The 26,013-nt window shown below is 40.7% G+C and overlaps 1 protein-coding gene across 1 annotated transcript in view; it reads right to left on the minus strand.

Moving 5' to 3' along the window:
• SLC4A8 (solute carrier family 4 member 8) overlaps positions 1-26,013 on the minus strand; it is an 82,298-nt gene that overhangs the window by 5,586 nt on the left and 50,699 nt on the right. The window contains exons 12-24 of the mRNA XM_037845024.1: positions 24,386-24,560; positions 23,648-23,781; positions 22,654-22,899; positions 19,788-19,893; positions 19,172-19,333; positions 16,759-16,872; positions 14,228-14,389; positions 13,055-13,306; positions 10,251-10,319; positions 4,636-4,809; positions 3,458-3,595; positions 2,313-2,404; positions 519-614 (exon numbers count right to left, since the gene is read on the minus strand). Coding sequence (XP_037700952.1) covers positions 519-614; positions 2,313-2,404; positions 3,458-3,595; positions 4,636-4,809; positions 10,251-10,319; positions 13,055-13,306; positions 14,228-14,389; positions 16,759-16,872; positions 19,172-19,333; positions 19,788-19,893; positions 22,654-22,899; positions 23,648-23,781; positions 24,386-24,560 — 1,920 coding nt within the window. The remainder of the gene's footprint in view (positions 1-518; positions 615-2,312; positions 2,405-3,457; positions 3,596-4,635; positions 4,810-10,250; positions 10,320-13,054; positions 13,307-14,227; positions 14,390-16,758; positions 16,873-19,171; positions 19,334-19,787; positions 19,894-22,653; positions 22,900-23,647; positions 23,782-24,385; positions 24,561-26,013) is intronic.

Consider the following 26,013-nt stretch of genomic DNA (forward strand, 5'->3'; position numbering starts at 1 on the left):
ATCAATGAAATTAAAATTGATCTATGTTATTGGCAAATGATATACAGACTTTAGTTTCCAAAATAAGCAGCTACAATTTAACATTTCAAAATTCTTACTTGACAATAATTTTCATTATGGCACAGTTAAATTAAAGTCTGTGTCCATACTATCAACACTATCCAAATATTTTAGCAATTTTCCAAATTGTTTGTTTATAGTAACCAGAGAGATGCCCAATGCATTTTCAGACTAGGAAGATAATTCAGGGAACTAATAGATAAAGCAAATTAACATCCCCAAATAATTAGACATCCTGACTTTGGGCTGCTCAAAACAGCCTGTCTGTTCAACTAGTTAGATAACTTTTGTACTTCTCTTAGGGTTATAGCCACTCTTATGGGGCTCAGGACAGTCCTGGAAGGTGCAATTTATTAGATAACTAGTTTTACTACAACTAAAAAATATTTTACCTTCAACATGATTGCCACTTTTGAAAGCTAGAAATGAATTAAAATCAGTGATTAAGTTCTCTCTACCTCTTTTCCTTTGTATTTCCAGAATTCATGCTGAGAGCTTTCCAGACTGTAGTTTTAGGCATTTCATCAGAAATATTAATCTCAGAGGGGTCACATCTGAAATCAATGTTTAGGACAGTAAGTGTCAGGCATAAAAATAAAAGACCTATCTCAGACTCTAATGACCACCACTCCCAGAAGCGAAAGACTTAAGTTTGAGGGAGCTCAGCTAACAGCTCTCGGGAGCACTAGAGATCAGATGGAGTCTGGTTATTCCTTCTGCAGCTGCTGAGGTCAGAACAGAAAGGAGGAAGGCTGCCTTGAGGTGGCGTAGGGGGCTGGGCTAGTGTGCCAGGTGTTGGCTGGCCCTGCCCCCACAATTCTGCACTCCACCTGAGGGCTCCCCTGGGGATGTTGTGATGCCAATAAGAGCTACCACTTACTGAGCACATTCTGTGTGCCAGGCACAGGCTAAGCATTCTTCATTCATTTTCTCTTTTACATAACCAAACCTTTTCCATTTGTGGTCTACAAAGGACTTTCACAATACATTATGTTAACAACTGGGATGGCAGAGATAATTAACATCCTCATTTTGAAGGTGAAGAAACCAAAGGTCACAGGGAAAAGTGACTATAAGGTCAAACACCAGTAAGTGAAAAACTGAGACCTTGAATCCAGGTCTTTGATCTCCCGGACCACCAGAGTAGTTCGAAGTTTTCTATGAACCAGACTGTCTCCTTCTAAAAGGCCAACAGAGGGAACAGCATCCTGCTAGAGAAGGAATGTTGTTCCTACTTTGCTGCTAAAGAATTCAAACCCTATGACTTCTTCCATAACAATGTGCAGAAAGTTTATTAAGAACCAAAAAAGAGACTCTCCTGATTTCCCCTTCAGTATAAACTACTATCAGTTCAATGATTCAGCAGTAAATTACCCAGGATATAGATGACCCGGATCCATTGCTCTTCCTTTTCTGCCCCCTCTCAACCTCCGGGCTTCTTTCAGCCCATGTGTATCTCTTCCAAAGCAGAAACAGGGTTGCAGGAGCAAAACCACAAATTAGTTTAGCTACCTGTGATTTGTGGTGAACAATAGGTTTGGTAGAGAAAGGGGCTAAAACCACTGGCAGAAGTAAGGAATTAACTTCTGTAATTCCACTGTAGTTTCCCCTTGGATCCCAGGATGATAGATGACATACATCTGGCTGGAATGGGCTGTCTCTGTTCATTCCCAAAGGCTAGCCCAAACATGGGATTTTCATGCCCACCAGGCTGTGAACTATTGGGAACACCGACCACATCCTATTCATCTTTGGAAGGTGGCAGAAAAAGGCAGGAGAAGCATTGCTTTGGAGAATAGAAAGACCAAGATTTGAGTTTTAATCTTTCTACTTAGTGGTCTTGTGACCTTGGGCAAATTACCTAAAACTCTCTAAGCCTCAGTTTTCCTCACCTGTACAAATGTGGATAATAAGACTTCCATTAGAGAGTGGTTTTAAAGATCAAATGAGATCACATAAGTAAGCCTCCCAGTACAGTCCTGGCAGACAAGGCACTCAGAACATTGGTTCCCTTATCTCTGTTCTCTTGGAGTCCCAGCACCTGGCACGATGCGTGGCACAGAGCAGGCACTCATAAACCACAAGAGGAAAAGGAAAAGGTGCTTTCACAGGGGAGGACTGAGAAGCTGAATCAAAGTTTGGTTCTTTAAACCAGTAGCTGTATTTGGGACGCCAACCCCACTCCACCACAAAGCCAGAATGATTATATAATAACCAACAAACTAAACTCCTTGGTGTTTGTGGGGTTTTACCTGAAACTGATGTTCTTTCCAGGACTACTTAGTAATTTCCTGCTCTCCAAGGAGAACTTGTCTCCTCCCATTTCTAACATTTTCTCAGCCTCCTGGAAGAAAAAAAGAGATATTACAGTCTTGCCAACACTGGTTATTTTTTATCTTTTAAAAATATTTGCCAATTTGATAAGTGAAAAAATGTGATCTTCATGTTTACATTTCCAATTTTTGGATTATTAGTGGGAATGAACTTTTTATCATAAGGAAACTTCTTTTATGAATTATCTATGTCCATCGCTCATTTTGTTTCATTCTTGTTCTTATTTACAAGAATTATTTGAACAGTAAAAATACTAACAGTTGTTTCAACTTGTCTATTACTAAAAATTTTTGTTTGTAGAGTTTTGGAATGCCTGAAAGTTTTACATTTTATGTAGTGAATTCTGTCAATCTTCTCTTTAAATATTTCTTCCATTGCTTTAATGCTTACAATCATAATTGTTAATGCTTATTTAATAATACAATGTTTAAAAATTTTTAAGATATTAGGGGAAAATATCCTTTAAGATGCATTTTGAAAGACACTAATTCAGACACTAACTGCTTCTGGAAACACTTCCCTGAACATTCACATCTGGTGAATTTTCATTTTGGCTTGGTATTTTCATTTTACTACACATCCATTCTTTGCATATATAGGCTATTTATTGAGGGTCCATTATGTGGATGGCAAGATGTCAAATGCTAAGGGAAATGAGAAAGGACAGTTATTTTTGCATGGTCCTGACCAAGTAACATTTGCAATTACATGCATAACAAATCCTCTCAGAAAATAATGGGTTTCACATATTTGTCAAATTAGGTCTTTTGGAAGAACATGAGCCATCAGATCTGATAGTAAGAGCAGATTTGATGTCCATATTCTAAGTGTGAACTTGATAAGTAGACTGTAGACACACAAAGGAAAAACACAACTGGCTATCACATCTGAAAATGAAGGACAGACAGGAACAAGAATCAGCTGAGAACATCTTTGGGGTGATCTCTCGAACTCCTAAATATAACCCTTGGCATTCCAGATATGCTGACTTATCATAAGACCCCTCATATGTTCTGTAATTTGAGGCTGCCCCGAAGTGCACAGCTGATGCAAGGACTATGACCTCTTCCTCCTTGGCTTTCTTTTTGGCATCATCCAACTTCTTCTTTTTGCTTTCAGGCATGAGATCATCTAACCAACTCAGCTCTCGCTTGGAGAAACAGAGATCCATGACTTTCCTGACAAAGACCAAAGCCAAAACCTGATGAGAAATCAAGAAAGAAAGTGGGTTAAAAGGGCCAATTTCCTTCCTGGATTTAAAAACAAAGTCTTAATTTCACAACAGACTAGGACATTACAAGCAAAAGCAAATTCACAATAAACATAATTGTTGCCATTTATTGCATGTCCTCTTTGTGCCAGGCACTGAGGTTAAGTGGTTACATGATATATTGTTTTTAACTATCATCATAATAACCCTGTAACTTAAAGAGCAACTGATTTAATTTCCTCATTGAAGAAAGAAACCCTTCATCTGCCAGCTGCCTTCCCCTGGCTTGGGTTCAGGAGGAAAGGATGAAAGTCAGCATGAGGTGGAGAGCCTCTCCAGAAGCGCTGCCAGGTAGTGCCAGTCATGCCCAGCCCAAGCCTGTCTTGCCATGGGAGGAGAGAACCTTGAAGGACCATCTCTATTCCTTTGGATCCTTTGCTTATACATTAACCTCCCAGAATTTTGCCTCATGCCTGCATCATGCATTGCTAGTGGTTTTTGACTCTGCTCTCTGGCCTGGCCTTACATTTTATAGATGAGGAGACTGAGGGAAAGGAAGTGGCTTGCCTAAAATCTGAACAGCTAATTTTCTCAATAAAGAAAGGACCTACATAGGAATATTTTCAGTATAGGTCCAAGTTGTGTCAAATGCTGCTCCATTTTCTTTCCACAAGGCCATTTTTGCCAAAAGGAGACCAAGAATAGCCAGAGAATGACCTGGCTGGATTGACTGAAATTTCACTGCTACATATAGCAGCTGGATAAGAACTAGGCTAATCAGGTCTATTAAATTCAATCACATTTCTCCCTATTTTAACATTTACTTTCCCAATAAATCCAAAATTGGTCGATCCCCTCCAGGTGAACCCAGGAATCTGCTATTTCTTTAACCAAATGCTCAGACTCTGACCATAACACTCAAATTCGGAGCCCTACATGCATTTTGACAAAATGGAGACATCCATCAGTAGGGTATCCAAAGAGAATGTTGCAGCTGCAAAGACCAAGTAAAAAAAAAATAAAAACCTCACCATCATTGGAAAGACAATGGCAGCTGGAGATGCCTTGATGACCCACAGCAGGACAAGGCAGGTCAGCTGGATGAGGGTGAAGAGGTGCACTTTGCGCAGTGGCACGTGCCGCAGGTAGATAAAGTCCGGCTGGTGCTTCGCAGGCATCCCAAAGAGCTTCAGACGGTCAAAGAACTGAAAGAAGAGAACCAGAATTTATTATCAGGAGCTGTCTTGATGCCAGAAGCGTTGTTATTCCCATTCACATCTATTATATCACCTGCTGGAAATGGTAGGTAACACTGTTTCACTGTGGAAACTTGAGTCTCAGAAAGATCAGGTAATTTGGCCACAGCTGGTAAGTGGCAGTCAAAAGTTGAGTTCATCTTTTCTAATTCTAGATTCAAAGTTCTTTCCCATAGCTCACACCATGGCCCTGAGAGAGATCTTCCTCAGAGAGTACTGAAAACAAAATAAACCAGTTGTATCTTTCTGCTTTCTATCAAGACCAAATCACATACCTGTTCTTTGAGGATTCTAGAGGTCTTTATTAATTAAAGTAAAATGATAAAATGAAACCTCATAACATTCTGGATACTGAAAATATGATAATCTTTATGCCATAAAAAAGGAAAACAGTGACCTATAAAGATTAAATAAGCTGGCCAAGGTCAATTAGAGGCCAGTGTATAAGAAGGAATGACCACTGGCATAAAAATAAAGAGAAGGCCCCGTCATGCTTAAGATGGTGAAGTGATATGTGTCAGGGCTCCATTCCCCCACAGAAGCTTTGAACAACCAGCAAAACCTGGCAGAAACATCTTTTTCAAAGCTCCAGAAAACAGTTAAAGAACTGCAGTAACACAGCAAGCATTGAATCAAGAAAAAGGCTACTTAAAATCAGTAGGAATTTCATGATCTGGCTGGCCACTTCCCCACCCCTTACTGGCTAGGCACGGAGCCAGCCCACACTTCTAGTACAGTTCCCTAGTCCCAGTCCCAGAGGGAGGAGAGTAACCCTTGTGCACATACTGTGAGCATGTATATCTGGCCCAATCTGTCTGGTAATGCCTGAGGGACTTGCCATTCCAGAACTTGCCCTGTGTGTAGAAAGCAGTTCACAGGGTTCTCCTACAGCATGCTGTGAGAGAGCAGTCAGGCTGTGTTGCTTGGGGCAAAGGATTGCTGGCTCTAGGACATACAGTGCCAATGCCTGGGACCATGAGGAAACTACTAGGAAACATAATATTTGGAACTATGTAAAAGGGGAGATTTCTAAGGGCAAACATACATGTCCAAGACAAGATACATGCACAGAAAGGATCAGGGGGGGCCCTACACTTTGGCCTGGAGCTATTCTCTAAACTCATTGTATAGGTAAGCCATGAAGGAGAACACTTGCATAGGTAAATCTGCAGAGACTGAGAAAGGTGTTTTTTTTTGTTGTTGTTAGCTTCTGGTATTCAAGGAAAACTCGATCAGAACAATAGCTGGATACCATCTTAAGGAATAGATTCCTCAGAGTCTAAATCCCAGCAATAACACATTAAAATATCAAAATGCCCAGGTTTCAACAAAAGGCTACAAAACATACAAAGAAACATGAAGTGATGGCCCAGGCAAAGGAGAAAATTCTAACAGCATTAGAAAACATCAATGAGGAGGACCAAACCTGGGACACACCAGAGAAAGATTTTTTTAAATGTTCCTAAATATGCTCAAAGAGCTAAAGGAAAACAAGGACAAAGAACTAAAGGGAATTAGGAATATGATAGATGAACACAAAGAGAATATCAATAGAGATGGAAATTATGAAAAGAAACCAAATAGAGCTGAAGACCACAGTAAGAGAAATAAAAAATTCCCTAGAGGGGTTTAAGAACAGATTGGGCCTGGCAGAAGAAAGGATCAGAGAACTTGAAAATAAGACAATTGAAATTATCCAGTCTGAGGCGTAGAAAGAAGAAAAAAATGAAGAAAAGTTAACAGAGCCTGAGGAACCTGTGAGACACCATCAAGTGTACCAATTTATGCTTTGTGTAAGTACCAAAAGGAAAAGAAAGAAAGGGGCAGAGAGAATATTCAAAGAAATAATGGTTGAAAAAAACCCCAAATATAACAAAAGACATGAATATACACATCCAAGATGCTCAACAAACTCCAAATAGGATAAAACTAAATAGAACCATGCAGCGGCATATTATAATCAAACTGTCCAACACCAAAGATAGAGGATTCTGAAAGCTGAAAGAGAAGAGCAACAAGGGTGCCTCAACAGATTATGTGCCAATTTCTCATCACAAACCATGGAGGCAAGAAGGCAGTGGGATGGCAGATTTAAAGTGCTGAAAGAAAAAAAAAGCCAACCAAGAATTCTATATCCAGCAAAATTATCTTTCAAGAATGAGGGAGAGATTAAGACATTCCCAGATAAACAAAAACGGAAGGAGTTTGGCACCACGAGATCAGCCCTACAAAAAATACTAAACAGAGTTCTGCAGGTTGAAAGGAAAGGACAATAGACAATAGACCAAAGCCACATGAAGAAATAAAGATCTCTGGTGAGGGCAATGACATGGGGTAAATATAAATGCCAGTACTATTGTATTTTGGGTTTATAACTCCACTTTTTACTTCCTCCAGAATGTAAAAAGCAAATGCATAAAATGTAATGAGAAATGGTTATGGATACATAATGTATAAACATGTAATTTGTGACAAGAACTACATAAAGTGGGTGAATGGAGGGGTATAGGAACTTAGTTTGTGTATCCTATTGAAGTTAAGTTGATATCAAAGCAAATGATATTCTTATAGATTTAGGACATTAAATTTAAGCCCCATGGTAACTACAAAGAAAATATCAGAGAATATGCAAGCTCATAGAAACAGAAATTAGAGTACAGGTTGCCAGGCAAGATAATGGGGAATTAATACATTATGGGTACAGGGTTTCTGTTTGGGGAGATGGGAAAATTTTAGTAATGGAAGGTAGTGATGGTACCACAATATTCTGAAAGTGATTAATTCCATTAAATGGCATGCTTGGGAGTAACTGAGATAGGAAAATTTATGTTGTATATATGTTCCCACAATGAAGGAAGGAAGGAAGGAAGGTAGGAAGGAAGGAAGGGTGGGAGGGAGGGAGGGAAGGAGGAAGGGGGAGGGAGGGGGGAGGCATGGACGGAGTGTGTAAGGGAGGGACAGAGGGAGGGATGGAGGGGAAAGAAAACAGGCAAATGTGACAAAATATTAAAACAGATGGATCTGGGTATCTGGGGGAGGGGTTCTCTGTATGGGGTTTACATTATTTTTGTACTATGTTGTAAGTTTGAAAGTATTTTAAATAAAAAGTTAATTTTTTTTTAAATAGGAGGAACCAGTCAGTAATAAAAGAAGAAGTTATGTTATATTACCTGAGGTACCCAGGATGTTTATAAGTCCCTGATTTTCTCTGCTCAGAGGATCCAGAAAGAGGAATGAGTTGATATATGGGAAAAGGCAAAGACAGAAGCAACATCTGCTTACCTGGAGCAACCCCTATGACTCCCCAAACTCTTCACCAGTCATCCCCAAGTTAAATCCTCATAGAGGAGGTTTATAGACACGTTTTAGCCTGACATAAAACTAGTGCTGCTTCATTAGGGAGGAAAGAGGACAGTTTGGTTGTTGACAAACCTTTCAGATACAAGTTTTCCAGTACCTAAAATTTACAAAGTACCCAATAACTGTCTGTTGGATAATTAATGATTGGAACCACACCTTTAAACCAAGCCACCCTGGAAATCTCCGTATCCTCGTGCCAACATGTATTTTGCCCCATAGTCAAACAGATGTCTAAAATAGCCAAACTGGCAAGACTAGGAAATGGTTTATCAAGATCTGATTTGTGCTTCCCTTGGGAAGCCATCCCTCTCTGGCCAAGACAAGCGAGTTGGCAGCAAGAAGACATTGTGCTAAAGACTTGAATAGACATTTCGCCAAAGAAGATACACAAATGGCCAAAAAGCACATGAAAAGATGTTCAACATCATAAGCCATTAGGGAAATGCACACCAAAACAGTGAGATACCATTTCATACACATTAGAATAGCTACTTAAAAACAGAGAAAATTACAAGTGTTGGAGAGGATATGGAGAAATAGGAATACTCATTCATTGGTGGCGGGAATGCAAAATGGTGCAGCCGCTGTGGAAGACAGTTTGGCAGTTCCTCAGAAAGTACAGAATTAACATATGACCTGGCAATCCTACTTCTAAGAACTGAATGCAGGGACTCAAACTTGCACACTAATGTTCATAGTGGCATTATTCACAATTGCCAAAAGATGGAAGCAAGCCAAGGGCCCATTAACCAATGAATGGATAAACAAAATGTGGTGTGTGTGTATATATATATATATATATACCACATATATACATAAATATATACAATGGAATATTATTTAGTCATAAAAAAGAATGAAGTTCTGATCCATGCAACAACAGGGATGAATCTTGAAGCCATCATATTGAATGAAATAAGCCAGACACAAAAGGACAAATATTGTATGATCTCACTGATCTGTAATAATTAGAATAAGCAAATTCATAGAGTCAGACTCAAGAATATAGGTTACTCAGGGACAAGGTGGGGATAGGGAATAGGGAGTGAAGGTTTAAAATGTACAGAGTTTCTATTTGGGACAATGGGAAATTTTTGATAATGGATGGAAGTGATGGAAGTGCAATATTGTGAACCTTTGAAGCAATGAAGTATATATTCGAATGCGGTTAAAAGGGGAAATTTTAGGTTGCATATATGGTACTAGAATAAAAACGTAAAAAATGTCAATGGTACTGCACAACACAAACAATGAACCCTAAGTTAAACATGGACTATAATAGTACAATTACAAAAATGTTCTTTCATTAGCTGTAACAAATGTACCACCCCAAAGTAAGGTATTAATAACAGGGTGTTGGGCCAGTTTGGATATATTATGTTCCCCAAGAAAAAGCCATGATCTTTTAATGAAATCTGGTGGGATATTGGGATTAGGTTGTTTCCATGGAGATGTGACCCACCCAACTGGGAGTGAAACACCTTTGGTTAGGGTGTGACCTCTGATTGTTTCCATGGAGGTGTGGCCCCACCCATTCAGCATGGGCCTTGATTAGTTCACTGGAGTCTTATAAAAGAGCTCACAAATAGAAGGACCTCAGAGCTGCAGCTGAGACAGACATTTTGAAGATGGCCGTTGAAAGCTCACACTGACATTTTGGAGAATGCCATTTTGAAACGCAACCTGGGAGCAAGCAGACGCCAGTCATGTGTCTTCCCAGCTAACAGAGGTTTTCCAGATGACAATGGCCTTTCTCCGGTGAAGGTATCCTATTTTGGATGCCTTACCTTGGACACTTAATGGCTTTAAGACTGTAACTTTGTAACCAAATAAACCACCTTTATAAAAGCCAATCCAATTCTGTTGTTTTGCAAAATGGCAGCATTAGCAAACCAGAACAGGTGTTATATGGGAATCCTGTATTTTATGCATGATTGATTTGTAAACCCAAAACTTCTCTAATTAAAAAAAAAAAACAAAAGGAAAAGAAAAAAAGTAGAAGACATCTCCCTGGCTGAAGCATACAATACCTGAATTCCCTGTAGTGAAGAAACTCCCATATAGAGGAAAACTCCATAAAGTACTGGCATCGGAATAAACTAGAAACAAAAGGGCAAAAAGACCAGAAATTAAATTTGATTATCATGCATAGCACACTCAAGACAATGTAAAATTTTAAATCTTCAAGAAGGAAACAAAGTCACAAAACAGCTGCATAAATGCATTAATTTCTGCTGCCTTTGCATGATTTAGAAATAAAAGCAAAAGCAGAAGCTGACAATGATAAAAATCATTTTGTACTGAAATGATCACACCAAACAGTGTAATCTAGTCCTGGTTAAATCATAGGCCTGAAATCTTACCACTGTCTGGCTTTTCTTCCTCTGTGGGGAGGGGCAGGCAGACACACACACACACACACACACACACACACACACCTCTTTTACAAATTGATGCCTTTTTAATCTTTTGTAATCACACAATCATCTCCTCATCTCCTTAGGGATTTTGGAGTATTTTAACACAGACTAAAAAGTTTCCTTGTTTACTGACCAGAGACCTGAGGATAGAAGTGGGGTGATATCTTGCCAGAGAGAGAATGATTTGGGGGGAAACAGTAATATTATTACATTGCATTTGAATACACACACAACTCTTGAATATAACTTTCCCACACACGTTCACATCTATCAATCTAGGAAATCTTCAGAGCAACACTATGATGTAGGAAATGAGGCCTACAGAATCAAGGCAATGATAGTCTCATAGATGAAGGCTAAACTTGACTTGCTTTTTTTCTGGGGCTAGGAACATTCTCAGACATAATTCTCTCAAAATTAGAAAACCCCCCTTGGATTTCATGTAGTTCAAGCTCTAGAATGAGCAAACTTCTTAATTTGGTGATGGCCTTGTTTCTAGAACTGTTGAATGGCATCGTAAAGGAATCTTCCCATGACAGTTACAGGAAGGCCAGGCAATGTCCCACTACCACAACTGGGTGGTTGGTCCTGGAGGAGCAATAGCCTTTGGGCCCCTCCAGATAGCACCTAGTCCAGGGGTGGGAGTGGGAGTAGGGGTGGAGGATGGAAGGCCTGAAGAGAGGTGGCAATGTTTAGTGGAAAGGAGACAGAAGATTGTTTTTTACCATCCCTCTCAATTCTTACCCTAGAAGGGCACTTGCAGTGCAGGCCATAGTGATAGAAAAGTCAACCAGAAAGAGGGGGAGAGAAGGAAATGCTTCAAAATGGTTGGGGCTTGACAACATAGGCAGAGAGCTTTCCTTTTCACCCTCTTTCCTCAGATGCAGGTATTACACCCACACACAAAAAATCACAATATTCTCATGCGGAAAGTATCTTCCGTCTTTACAAAAAACTTTAACCCCTTATCTCACATGAGTCATTGCCCCTTTTCCTGTTCCGCTTTACAGAACAACTTCTTGAAAGCGTTGTCTGCACGCACACTCTTTACTTCCTCACTTCCTGTTACTCTTTTCAGCCTGTAAGTTGGCTTCTGCCCCATCATTCCATTGAATCTGCTCTTGTGAAATCAGATTAGATCTCCATGTTGCCAAATCCAATGGCCTTGGTTTGGTCTTCATCTTTCTAGACAATTTTTAACCAATCCCTCCACTACCCTTACTGGGCTTCCCTGATTCTACATCCTCCTGGTTTCCCTCCTACACATCCAGCAGCTTCTTCTGAGTCTGCTGCTATCTCCTCCTCTACCCTACTTCTAAATATCGAAGTTCCCCACACCCTGCTCTCCTCTCTGGTCCCTCTTTTCTTTTATATTCACTCTTCTCCCTAAGTGATCTCATCCCTTGACTTTCAAGGCCACCTCTGTTCTGTTGATTCCCAAACTTATATCTTTAGCTCAGAAACTTCCTGCAGCCTCTTCACTCAGATGCCTTGCAGACAACTCACCCAAAATCCACCCAGTGTTCCACCTCTCACAAAAGCACTTTCTCCTTCCTGCAGTCTTCTCCCTTTTAATAAATGTCATCACTCTCTATCCATACAGTCAAGTCAGGAACTTGACAATCTTTGATTTTTCCATTTTCCTCACCCCCATTCCACAATCAGTCAATCAGCAAGTCCTTTGGTTCTGAATCCACGATATACAGAAGTTTTGCCTTTTTATCCATCCCTACTACCACCTTCTTTATCCAAGCCAGCAACATCTCTCACCTGGAATAGCTTAACTGGTCAACCTGCTTATATCCTTATCTCAACCCTAAAAACATTTTCTCTAGACAGCAGCTAGAGTGATCATTTAAAAATACTAACTGGATCATGTCCCTCTCATATTAAAAACCCTTCAATGGTTACCTTACCGTGGTCTACGAGGCCCTTCATGATCTGGCCCCGCTCACCTTCCAACTTCACCTCACTGTGTGCTTGCCCTGAACTCAGCACCCTTGAACCACAAGGCCCTGATATTTCCTAGAACCCACCACACTCTTCCCTGCCTTGGGGCCTGACTAGACTGCTTTTCTCTCCTTCCACCATTCCCATCTCCACCTTCTTGGCATGGCTAGCTCCTTCTCATCTTCAGTGCTACCTCCCCAAAGAGGCCTGCTCTGACCCCCATAATTAATACAGTATCCTCTTATTCTCTATAGCACTATAGGGCACTATGCATTTCCTTTTTATCATTTATTGCATTTGGTAATCATCATATTTGCTTTTCTACTTACATATTATCTGTTTTACCCCATTAGAATAAGCTTTTTCGGGGTAGGGATTTGGATGTGTGCCTGCTTGTTGTACCACTGTATTCCTAGTACCTAGTAGCATGCACTCAATATTAAAATGAGTGAATGAATGATTACCTTTAATACAGTTGTCATGAAGACTGAGCAGCCCATCAGCACAAAGATCATAAGGCCTGTCACTCTCTGCTCTCGGATACCTAAGAACTTGGGCTGCTCTCCAGGAGCAGAGCACTCAGATTCCAGTTTGAGGCTGTTCACATGCGTGATGGACAGGACAGTTGCAGCCACAAACCAGGGCAGGCCCATGATGGAGCAGACACCCAGCATGATGGCCACCATTAGCAGGTCCAGGTGATAGCCACAGCCTTTCTGTGGAGAGACAGACTCTGTCAGTGGCTTGGCTGCTGTGAGATGCAGAACAGCAACTAAGGGTCTCAAGCCCAAAGCAGGAAGGGGTGTATGGGTAAGGAAGAAGAGTTCCAGGGATCCCAGAGGAGTTTTTCAACACTTCCGGGTTGGAAGGAACTGGGAAGATAAAGGGAAACCTTACCCTATTCTATACATACCATATCCATGCTTTTCCAAGTACCTGCAGATCTCACCCTGGGTCCCACACTTTGAAAGATTTACCGTTCCCTGGCAGAGTATTCAGAGACCAAGCCACATTTTTACTATTCTAGAAGGTATACACTACAGAAATTGGGGATAAATGTCCTGGTTGGGTTCCTACATCCCTCCCCACTCCTCACTCCCCCAGCCCCACTGCCTAGGTTTTGCCAGATTTGAATGTTGCCTCCTCTGAATAAGGGAAGAATGGAGACAGAATTCACATAGCCTCTGACTAAGAAATGTGCTGGAATTAACTCTACCTTCCTAGGATCCATGGGCTCAGTCTGCAATCCCAAGTAATGGACCAATGGGAGGATACTTAACTCTAGGAGACAGTGGCCCAGGTTCTGACCCGAACCTCAGGAAAACAAGCTGCACAGCCGCCTCACCCAGAGCACATGGCTATATTGAAACTACCAGGATATCTGCCCACACAATTTCCTTGAAGGTCTGAAAGGAGAGTCATGAAGTCCAAGCTTCTTTCATATCATTTCACTCTGCTCTAGTAAGACTCATCTCCAAACCAATCTTTATCATTAAGGGAGGGAATGTAAACCCCATATGAGCACCCTCCATGACTGCTTTAATCTAGGATCTACACTTCCTGGTCTAGGGCTTACCCTATAATCAAAAAGGGTAAAAGGCTGCCATTAGTCCTTCTAGGTCAGAATCTCTTATTACCTTGAGCTTGTGTTCCTTCCTGTTAATGATGACAGCTGTGATCTGCTGGTCCATGAATATTAAGATAGTACAGAGAAGAGCTGGGATAATTGCAGCTAGCACAGTCCACCAGGGATTTGGGCCAATGGGACTGATAATCCACCCCCGATCATCCCTTGTAGGCTAAGGGGGAAAAAAGGCTTTATTTTGTATTTTAAAATAACTATAGTCATTAGAGTAAAACAGATCAAACTGAGTCACAATATTCACATTTCTTTTGATTCTTTAATGAGAATCAGGGAAGGGAAGGGACAGGAAGGGAAGGGAAGGGAAGGGAAAAGAAGGGAAGGGAAGGGAAGGGAGAAAGAAAATACATCAACTCTTTAGGAAATCTGTGACCTTGATCCAAATCCCCTTTGAAATAGTCAATCCTCAATTATCAACTTCCTGTAGAATACGCATTAATCCTGTGTTTCCTTCCATCTACTCCCTAAATCCCTGTGCACAGAGAAAGTAAGTTCATATCAACATTAGCCAGAGTAAAATAAAACAACTAAGTCTGTTGTCAGGAAGAAACTTAATGACTTCCAAAGACAAATATAAATAGCTTAGACTATCTTCCACACTTCTCCCCTTCTGAAGCCCTATAATAATATACCTGCAGCACAGATAAAGGCAAAGTGGAGCCATTTGCATGGAATTTCTTGAGCTTAGATTAGATTGGTCTAGGGGCCTTCTCCTGTCAGCAGTGAAACAGGGCCCAGGAATCAGAGACTTGAGAAAGGCCCCAAGACTGCTAAATTTGATCCAGGACCCTCTCCAATGCTCCTGCAAGACTGTTGTTCCTAAATCTTAATAGGGAATTCATGACATACCTAAACTCTCCTAGATCCTCAAAACTGCCCAGGGTATCCTGGGTGAAGGAGGGTAAAAGACAACAATATAAATTGACCCAGAATTGACCCAAATTCAATGAACAAAGCAAAGACTGCTGTGCCCAAAGCATTTGGTTCCATATTTGTCATGACTGTAGGATTCAAAGACTCTTCAGTAACACCAAGTTCCAAATTATCAATGGGTTATGTTCTAAAAGTTTTCAGAATCTATGTTTCCTTAGTAACAGTATTTTTTAAGTGGTAGGTAGGTTCTCAGAGTAACAAAAAATAATTAAACTCTTAATTGTATTCACCCACTAGTAATAGTACTAACCTTCAGATCGGACCCTGGGAGCTGGGGCCATGTAATATAATAGGGAAGGAAGGAAGAAGAAAATTTCTTCTTCCTGAAAGTAGAGCCTTCCATGAGCAACACTGTCTCACTTGTATTGTCCCATTTTCCTTTCTCATCTCTCTCCTACCTCCCAGGGGCCTTTAAATGCAATGCTTCTTGACTATCTTAAGCCTGCCCATCAGGGCACCTTTCCAAGAACTGCTTAATGGTCCCCAAATTACCTACTTTTCCAACAAAATCTATTCCTCCTACCGGGCTTATCTCAGCTGATTGTGTTCATTCACCCAAAGGTGAGAATGACATCCTCTCAGTGATAATATATTTTTAAAGAGGGTGTTTGTTAATCCATAAATTTCTAGCCAGTGGTATTTCAGTGAATTTAACAAAATAAAATGAAAAAAATTTACACAATTTGGGAAAAAAATATTTTTAAACAGGACTCCTTTAGGGAGACACACACACACACACACAAAGAGAAGGCAAAGGTCAACTGTATGGGGCATTTACAAGTCAGGATTGCCTTTATTCCCAACCACCTTCTCCTCCCCAGCCTCCCCATAAAGCCTACCCACTTATTTTATATGATTCTTCTCAGCATCACTAAGAAGCCCAGGTTTTCTCTCCTCTCCACCCTGTGGGAATCTATGAAACTGAGCTCAGCCTCACCCTCTTCTTTGTTTACTCAAGTAGGGCCTCTAAACTGAAACAAATTTTGAGTCCGCACATATTGATCATTGTTTTCTTATAGTATGGGTATTTTGAGAAATACCATAGATTATAGGGATTTATATAACAAAGCAGGGATGTCACAATTACTCTGGCAGGGTCTCTAAATCCCAATGAGGCCCCTCTTAGTTCCATTCTCCCTGACCAGCTCACTTCCTTGAGGGGAAGGACTAAGTCAGCTTTTTCACTCTTCCCAGGGCTCTTACACAGTTGGTGCTCAGTGAAAGTGCTCCTAACCAGGCTTGTTCCAGGGACCCTATTTTCCACAGCATCTAGTATATATATATGTAATATATACATACATATGTACATACTTCATTGTTTTAAATTTTAACATATTAAAAACATTAAGTGGCAATAGTGATAATAAATAATACTTTTCATTAATTAAATAGCCTTGGTTTTTTTGCTTCTCTGACTTTTCTAACTTAATCTCAGCCAAGGCTAAAGAGTTTGTTTTTCTGAATAGCAAGGTCCATTTGGAGGACTACAAATCATCTCATTATTAGGAAGGATATAGAAAGGCCTTTGAAATCAACTCAGAATAAAATTCCATGTGACTACATAGGGCACCAAGTACCCTGAGATCTGTTTACCTTGAACACGCTGGGGACTTGAAGCTTTGGTGATGGCACGCCAATCAAAAAATCAATAATCACCATTGTTAAGATAGTGAGGAAAACAGCAAAATCACTCACCATGGAGCGTACCTGGCATGAGAAGGAATTGGAAAACTATTTTAGTAGGTTAAATAGGGTGAAAAAGAATTCAGACTTGTAAAATTTTTACAGTTGAATTTATATATGCATATTTAAATGAGAATATATCAGTAGACCCAAATCAATAACCATTAAGTGTTGATATGATAGAGGAGAATGAACCCTCTCACAGACTATAACTCACCACTACCTCTGAAGAATTTTGATTTGGACATTTAGGCTTAGGTTTAGGCGCTGGCTCTGAGAACTTGGAATAAGGCTTTTTGGATCAGCCAAGGTCCATTTGCACAGTCAAGAACCTCTCAGCATCGTTATCAACTCTTCTTCTCCAACTTCCAATCCATCTGCAAGCCCTGTCAGCTCTACCTTCAGAATATAGGCAAAATCTGAGCTTTTCTCACCACCTCCATTTCTCCGACCTTGATCAAAGCCACCATCATCTCTTGCCTGGATAACTGCAGCAGCTTCTGCCCTTGTCCCCTACAGTCTTCTTTAAACAAAGCCTCTGGAGCAATAATCCAAAATCATAAGTAAGATTGTGCCATTTCTCTACTTAAAACTCTGAAATGGCACCTCATCTCACTGAGTTAAAATCCAAAAGCCCTTCTGTGGCCTTTGAGGCCTATACAAACTAACGCCCGCCACCTCTCTGGTTCCAGTTACTACTGCTCTCCCCTCACTCGCTCTGTTCCAGCCACACCAACCTCTCAGCTGTTTCTGAAACATGTCGGGCTCACTCCCATCTCCACCAGGGCCTCTGTACTTGCTGGTCCTCTACCTGGAGCACTCTCCCTCCAGTTAAATTCTTAGATAGCTCCCTCACCTCCTTTAGGTTCACTCAAATGTCACCTTCTCTGTGAGATCTTCTCTGATGTCCCTATTTAAAATTTGTCACACCCTCCATCCCAGCACTTTCTGTACTCCGTTCCTTGCTTCATTTTTCTCCATAGCACTTATCACCATTGTGCTGGAGATTACCATCCAATTAAAGACTTGCCCTAAGAGAACTGTTCCACTTTATTATTTAGGGTAGCTTTAATAAAATACAGTTCCTATTAAGCGCCAGCCTTAATCTGAACTTCCAACAGACACAGAGAAAAATATATTTTACCTACATGTAACATCACCAACATCTTAACCTGATTTCATTTTTCCTTTGAAACCCCGTCCTACATCCCCCTTGAAACCCATCTTGACCATTCTAGGGCCTATTGGCTCTTCTGTCCTCCAAACTCCTATGGTACTTACCTTCTTGGTTATCATCCAACTATTTTCTACTTTCTCAGATGGCCCTGGATTGATTCATTTGTTTCCCCTTCCTATCTGATTGTAGATAACATTCTTAAACATCTTTTGCATCCCCTATAGTAGTTAACCCAGACCTGAGCAAGTAGTCAGTACACAATTGCCACTTGTTAACTATGTGTCCAGATACGAAATAAAGCCCAGAACTTATCTAATATATGGCCCCGTTAACTACTATGTAGGTTCAGTGAGGGCTTTAGCCATGTATGTGCATATGGTCAATAAACATCAACTGAACCTCCCATCCATTACACATTCCCCCTCTGGAAATGTGCCTGATTGAGACCTCACTTACAGAAAGACTACTGTTTCCTCCTGATTCAAGCTCCTTTTCAAAGCAATGGCTCCTTTTGCCACACCACACTCAGCCTCTAATTCTGCCCTGCCAAACTAGCAGAAAAGCCCTGGTGCCATACAAACAATACCAAATATACCAGGGCAGGTTGTTGAGGCTTCTGTCATGCCAACCTAGTCAAGAGGATGCTGGCTGCTGCAGTCACTGTGGCCAGTGATTTCACAAGCTATTACAGGAGCCATCCCTGGAAGGAGACTTTGGAGTCCTCTACAGTGTCCATCGTGATCACTCCAATTTACCATATATAGGAGCCGTCTCTAGCTATTGCATGCTAAGCATCCCCAGCATTCTAGAAATGAAACAACAGAATTCTGGACATTAGACTTAATAGCTTTTGGAGAACACTACTACCACTTTAAATTTATCTGGCACTTTTCAATGAAAAAGTCCCTAAGTATTAACCCCTCATTCCATAACATACATCTATGAAAGATGCTGATGGGCACTAGGACAAGAGAAAGCTATGGGGGGCTCATCAGGACATTTAGAGTTCTCCACCTGCCAGTCCACTCAGCAGGCATCATGGAAGCTGAGAATAGGCTCTATTATAATAGAATTTGAACACAAAAGAAATACATGTTCTGACAGCACTCTCTGGTTAATTGTAGATTTGGGTTATGCATGACCTACTCTGGTTGGGAAATAGCGGCTTGTCTTGAATGTCTTTAAGGTGCTTGAGAGGATGAAGGTGGTGAAAAAGAGAATGCAGGACCAAAAGAGCACATCAGGGGTGTAGGGTCCATGGTGGCCACATGCAGATCCCATGAACTCTCCATGCAGCTCCTGGCATTCCTGGAGGAACAAGCATTCTGGGTGATTAAAAGCAGGAACAAGGGGATAGATACCCACTGCTTTCTGATTGCACCACCACTATCACCCGTGGTTGCTTGGGAATACAGGTTGCCAGCAGCACCCACTTGAAATCCATGCAGAGTGGGGCTCTCACTTGCACAGGCCTTTTTCAAGTAGGAAGACCATTTACAGTCCAAAGATACTTTTGAGAATGAAATCAGAACGGTCCCGAGCAAACACTACTTCAAGAGGCCTGGAAGGGCCTCAGCAATTTTGTGTTGTTTTTATTAAAGAGGGCCTCCAAACTTGAATATTTTTCAAGCCTACAAAACCTGGATCTGCCCCTCTGTCCTAGCTGTTTTTATCACCACATGTCCTTAGTGCAATGTTACTGGGCAGGGGCACATGACCTGGTGGTCACAATGCTAGGGTGGCTGGCAGCTCCCAGACTTACACTAACAGTCAGGTTGGCCCAGTTGACTTCTGATGGCGTGATGTTATGGTCCTTCCAGTATTGTAGGGTGTGGTTGTTTGGATTCTCTGGGAAAGCACACCTGCAGCTGAGGCGGGAAGAGGAAAAGATTTCTGAAAAAAGCAGCCAAATATTCAGTTAAACATTTTTAGCCATGACTGGACTGAAGACTGTGAGAGCCTGTCTTGTTTCTCCTGTTTTTGTCTACTTCAGATCCCTAAGGTCCTATTGGTTAAAACCTATCTGTATAATCTAAATGACTCCTTGAACATATCATGCCTGTTATGGGTTGACTTGTGTTGCCTAAAAAGATACGTTGAAATCCTGAACCCTGTGCTTGTGGATATGACCTTATTTGGAAATAAGGTCATTGCAATGGAGTTAGTTAAAATGAAGTCACACTGAGTAGGGCAGGCCCTTAATCCAATATGACTGGTGTTCTTCTAAGAAGGGGAGAAGAGACACAGAGAGACAAAGTGAGTACATGGCCATGTGAAGATGGAGGCAGAGGTTGAGTGATACCACCACCAAGGCATGCCATGGATTGCCGACCACCACTAGAAGCCAGGAAGGAGGCATGGAACATATTCTTCCCTACAAACTTCATAGAAAGCATGGCCCTTCCAAAACTTTGATTTCAGTCTTATAGTACCCAGAACTGTTAGACAATAAATATCTGTTGTAATAAGCTGAAAGAAAGAAAGAAAAGGAAAGAAAGAAAGAAAAGGAAAGAAAGGAAGGAAGGAAGGAAGGAAGGAAGGAAGGAAGGAAGGAAGGAAGGAAGGAAGGAAAGAGGTAAGCCCACCACATCCCAGTTCTTCAGTCAGTCATTACTAAAGATAGATGCAACTCAGTGCATGGGTCTTGGATCAAATTCTGCAGACAACTAAGCTCAGTATTTGAAGCGCCTAGAACAATCTCTGAGTTGGTTCCCTTGCTTAGCCTCCATTTCTTAGGTTCTTCCTCTGAAGTTCAATCTACATAGCAAAGAGGACCTGAAACCCCTGTCAACTCTCAACAACTTCCTCCAAGGCTAGATAGCTTGCTCCCTATATACACCCTGACACATTCCTGCTGTGATAATTGGAGTCTTCTGGAATCATGATGCAAACTCTTACTGATAATGCATTATGCCCTGTAATGCCCATCCCACAACGTTGGCCATTTCCTGGCCGCTTATGCTAGAGCTAGTCCTGGCAGCAACTTTAGCCTCTCCAGGTGTCCTCTTCCATCCAGACCCAGACTTGCCCTTTCTGTCCCGCTGGCTACCATGTTGCCTCCAAATCCCAGCGTGCTTCATGCCTGAACTGGCTCCCAGTGTGATCAACTGACCAAGCCATTCCCACCAACTTTGTTTCATCTGCAATTTAATGATAATGGCTTCTAAGATGGAGCATAAGAGAATTAAGATTTAAAATGATCTCAACAGATTAGAATAATAGAAGACCATAAAGTATAAAGTATAAAGTAATAGGGACAGTTATAAAGTCCTATATTTAGGTTTAAAAATTTTATTCTACACACAAAAATATAAAATCATTTAAATAGTTGGGGAGTTTTAACTTCACGTCAGTTCCCTATGAATCAACAGTTCATATGTAACTATAAAATGCAACTCTGAAAAATACTATCTTGAGCTTTGTTAACAAAGAATTACAGAATCCATATCCAAAATCTACTCAATCCAGAGCCAATCACTTTCGTCTGTCTTTTTCCACTAAAATATTAGCTTCATAAGGGTAGAACTTTGTCATGTTCACCACCATGTTTGTAGGGCCTAAAATAGAGCCTGGAACATAGTAAGTGCTCAATAAATATTTGTTAAATGAATGATGGAAAGAGGTCAAAAAATCAATCTGAAAGAAATCAGAATGCTAGTGCCAAGTGTCAATCTAAGCTTCATGATCATACTTCCTCATAATTTTTATTTTGTAAAATAATAATAATAATATTTTTTCATTAATTCTGATTTTAAAAAGGTTTATGAATGCATAATTAGAATAGATAAAGTGTATTACTGGCTAATTGGCAGATGCCTTCATAGAGTGTGTTCTCTCTTCCTATGCATTTTCAAGTTGAAATTGTTCACTTCACACCTAGATCCTCCACATCAAAACTGCACAGTCAGAAGAGAAAGAACTTGATGAGCAGAGCTAAGGGAAGAGGAACTTTAGTCAGAATCTGGAGAATACAACTCCAGAAAAGAAATGATTTATAGGAGCAGACTCTCTTAGATGGGTGGAAACATTGTCAGATACTGGTTTTCTTTTCCAGTCAATCCAAACTTATTGAACAACAAATAAAAAAACAAACAAACAAAAAAACAAAACAGTAAATATCTTTCTAGACCTTTATGATATGGAGTAAGAAACCCTGGATCTGTAAGGAATTATGAATACATATTTACCTAATAATTCCTAAGAGTTTCCTGAACATACCTTCAGAGAAAAAGAGTCCAAACTCTCTTTTGGTAACATGTTCCCAGTTCTCACAAGTTCTTGCAACAAAGAAGTTCTTCCCAATAACTAACTCAAATTCTCCTCACCACTTTGCAGCCTTTTTCAGTTTCAATGCCTGGAACCAAAAGACATGCTCTGGAAAGCATTTCTCGAGTCCCCTCTGGGTTTCACTCTTAATCCATCCTCTGTCATCATTTTTGATTGTTCTCCTTTGGCAGACTTCCAAGTCTCCTTATCCATACCTGAGTTCTGTTTCCCAGGGGACTGAGAAACTTCCTTAACAGAAGCTACAAGTACTGCCTGGCACTCTACATCAATCATTAAATTCAGGTCCTTTGCTTAGTCAAAAAGAAAAAAAAAAAAGAAAGATAACCAGAAAGCACACTTACTAATAGAGGCTAAGGTGGTCCAGCTGGCTGTGCATGTGGATGGGGTAGGTCTCTGCCAGGTGAATCAGCTTTTCTATTGCTTCATAGATGAAAATAATACAAATCAGGGAGGCAAATGCTTCCTCAGTGAAGCGGGTAATATAGCAGACAAGGGAACTGGCATCAGTTGCCACAAGGACAATACACAGGAAGGCGGTCCACAGCCCAATACAAGCTCGCAGGGAGAGGTATGAAAGAGCGTAGTCTCTGAAACAAAACCAAAGTTCATCAAAAAGCATGGATGGATGGGATTGAGACAGGGCCAGAAATGTGGTCACTGCATCTCCTAACAGCCATACCAGCATTATAACCCCATTTATCCCTAATTCTGGCTGTTTTTTTTTTACCCTAAATGCTGCCCTGGGACAGTTGTGACAAGACTTGCCTCATGGTTGGTATTTGCCATACAAGGATAAAGAAAGTGGAGAAAGAAGGACTTTTCCCATACACAATGTTTCTACTATTACTGTCTAAGGTTATTAAGATCTTATTCTTGCATTAATAAAGAGAGGTTGTCCCATCTCCCACATGCTCCTACTTCTAATACAAATGAGTAAATGATTTTATAAGAAAAATAGGGAAACTACAGTATCGCTCAGTTCCTACCACCACTACCAACCAGGATATGATGGGGATATTAGACCAAATTAAAAAGTCACTTGAAATGGAATTAGAGGAGTTTGGATTAGTTAGGGAAACTTTTTGAAAGATAAAATGTCAAGACTTCAATAATGGCTCTGGGACATTTATGAAGCTCTTTAAGAAGAGGAGAACTGATCTTTTAGGGATGGTATACCTGGAGGCAGGCCATCAGGCCAAATGATGCTCCTCCTTCAGGTTTCTTATAGTCCATAATGATACTAGCCTACGTGTACCCACATAGGACCCTGGAATTCAACCCTGGCAGCACAATAACCATGTCCAGTTAGAGTTTTCAGAAAAACAAATATCTTACTTGCAGAATTTGAACAAAATCTTTTCAAACACGAGCACTGGCCCTGTACTTCCCAGGATGGTGAGAGCTTGTCCCGCAAACAAGGAATAAGCAATCCCAGTCATGGAGGCTCCAAACAAGGATTCAATTGCACTCTGAGAGGAAAAGAAAATCATCATTGAGCCCATAGCCCATCAGTAAAGAGTAATGTTGGTTTATGTACATTCCTGACTTAGCTCTCGTGTGTGCCTTGACAGTCATTTGCTTGTATTTCATCTTAGCAAAAGTGATGTGTACACACCATCTAATTCTCCTGTAAATGGATCCCACTTTAATAATTCAAATGCCCAAATCTATCCACATATGATTCCTCAACAAAGTCCTGTTCTGCAGTGATTCAATTCTGCATTCAAAAAAGTATACTGAAACCACCATGATACTGTTTACACTGCAAACAAGCATACGGAATCACCCTAAATATTATTTTCAAGTGACACCAATATATTCATTTTCCATCCTTGGGCTAATCTGCAATTCAACTAGGCAATCAGCTACTGAAATTGATATTCAAACAGAAAAGAGTCTGTTCTATAGAGTAAACTGCATTTCTGTTTGATATGAAGTCAGAAGACCATGGTTATTCAGTAGGGAGAATCCAATCCCCTTATACTTGCCCAGTCCAAACCCACAGTGGGCTTGGTTGCCACCGAAATATTTTAAGGCCTGTCAGGATCATTAGAAGTGGTTAAAAATTCTTACTATGCGTCCCTCAGTGGCTTCTCCGAGCAATCCCCCAAAGGTGATGACAGGTGACATGCAGGCACAGTACAGGAACAAAAAGGAGGCCAAACACTGCAAGCTCAGTGCATCCCGGTAGTCACTCCAGTACCAGGGGGCTTTCCGCTTGATGTCCAGCACCAAGCCCCCAAACAGCCTGCGGAAACACGGCAGACAGGCTTCTAACACAATCCCTCTTCCACAAAAGGATATGAGCAACCCATCTGAAAACATTTCAAATGTGCTCTGTATACTTTGGTTTCAATTTCACACCAATTTCAGGAGATTTCTCTGAGATCAGCACAGATTCTGTTTGCAACCAAAGGCATGCCTTACAGTAAATGTGAATTATTATCCCAAGCATCAAAGAAATTAATATGGGAGTGTATATTACTCATTCAAAGTTCAAAAAAATTAAAATGAAAGCAAGCATCAGCTTCAAACTTCAAATTCTGAATCTTTAGGAAGAAATGTGCAAAACCAATTCAAGGTATTATAATTGTTAGTTTATTCTATAAAAAGCCCCTATCACATGTACCTTTCTACTCTGAACAATTACACAATTTACCCTTGAGAAATTAGCATAATAATACATTCATGCAGTTGGTAAGTATTAGCAGACACTTGGTGCCAAGCATTGTGTCAAGTACTAGGGCTGCAGCAGTGAGCAAAACAGACACAACCCTTCCTCTTCTGGACCAACAGTCTAGTGCAGGAGACCAACAGACAGCTCTGTGAGGGTGCCACATCAGCAGAGAAAAAGGAGGGAGCATTTCAGCTGAGACTTGAAGGTTGGACTGGGAGTTAACCAGTTGAGACAGAGGGGCTAGCATGGGTGACATCTAGAGGTGAGAGCACATGGCAGCTTTGAAATGCTGAAAGATTAGTGTTGCTAGATAGCACAGCACAAAGGGGAAATACCAATAGATGAGGCTAGAGGAGCTGGAGAAGTTGAGTCATGAAGGGCCCTGTAAACTGTTTTAAGGAATTAAATCTTTATCCTAATGGTACATCAAGTCACTGAAGGACTGTAAACGGGGAACTGACAAAATCGAACATGCATTGTGGAAAACCACTCTGGTGGCAGTGTGATGGGTGGAGTGTGGGGCAAGACCAAAGGGAATGGATTGGAATGAGAAGGGTTAATCAAGAGGCCCTGACAACAGGACTTGGTGGCAGGACTTCAGGGCCCCTTCTCCACTTCCCAAGGATAAGACAGATCAAGAGCAAGATATTCCACTTCTAGGAGAAGCAGTAGTCCTCCCAGATAGAGTCACTTTTCCTAAAATTAGAGTCATTGCACCAGGATAAAACCTGTAAGGTCAGCAACAAAAGGACAAATTACTTGGTTTCTTCCACAAATCGACGGCATGGGCAAAAAGGAAGGGGGGCTGTTTTAGAATTGGGACTTAATAACCAAATACAAACCTTGACTGTATTCTATGTAGAACAAATGAACTCTAAAAAGATGCTTCTAAGACAATCACGAAAAGTTTAATATGTGCTGAGAATTAGATGATTTAAAGAATTAGTGTTAATTTTGTTAGATTTGATAATAGCATGATAGTTGTTTTTTAAAATGTTCTTATCAAATAGAGATACATACTGAA

The sequence above is a fragment of the Choloepus didactylus genome, chromosome 8, assembly GCF_015220235.1.
Source record: "Choloepus didactylus isolate mChoDid1 chromosome 8, mChoDid1.pri, whole genome shotgun sequence".
NCBI lineage: Eukaryota > Metazoa > Chordata > Mammalia > Pilosa > Megalonychidae > Choloepus > Choloepus didactylus.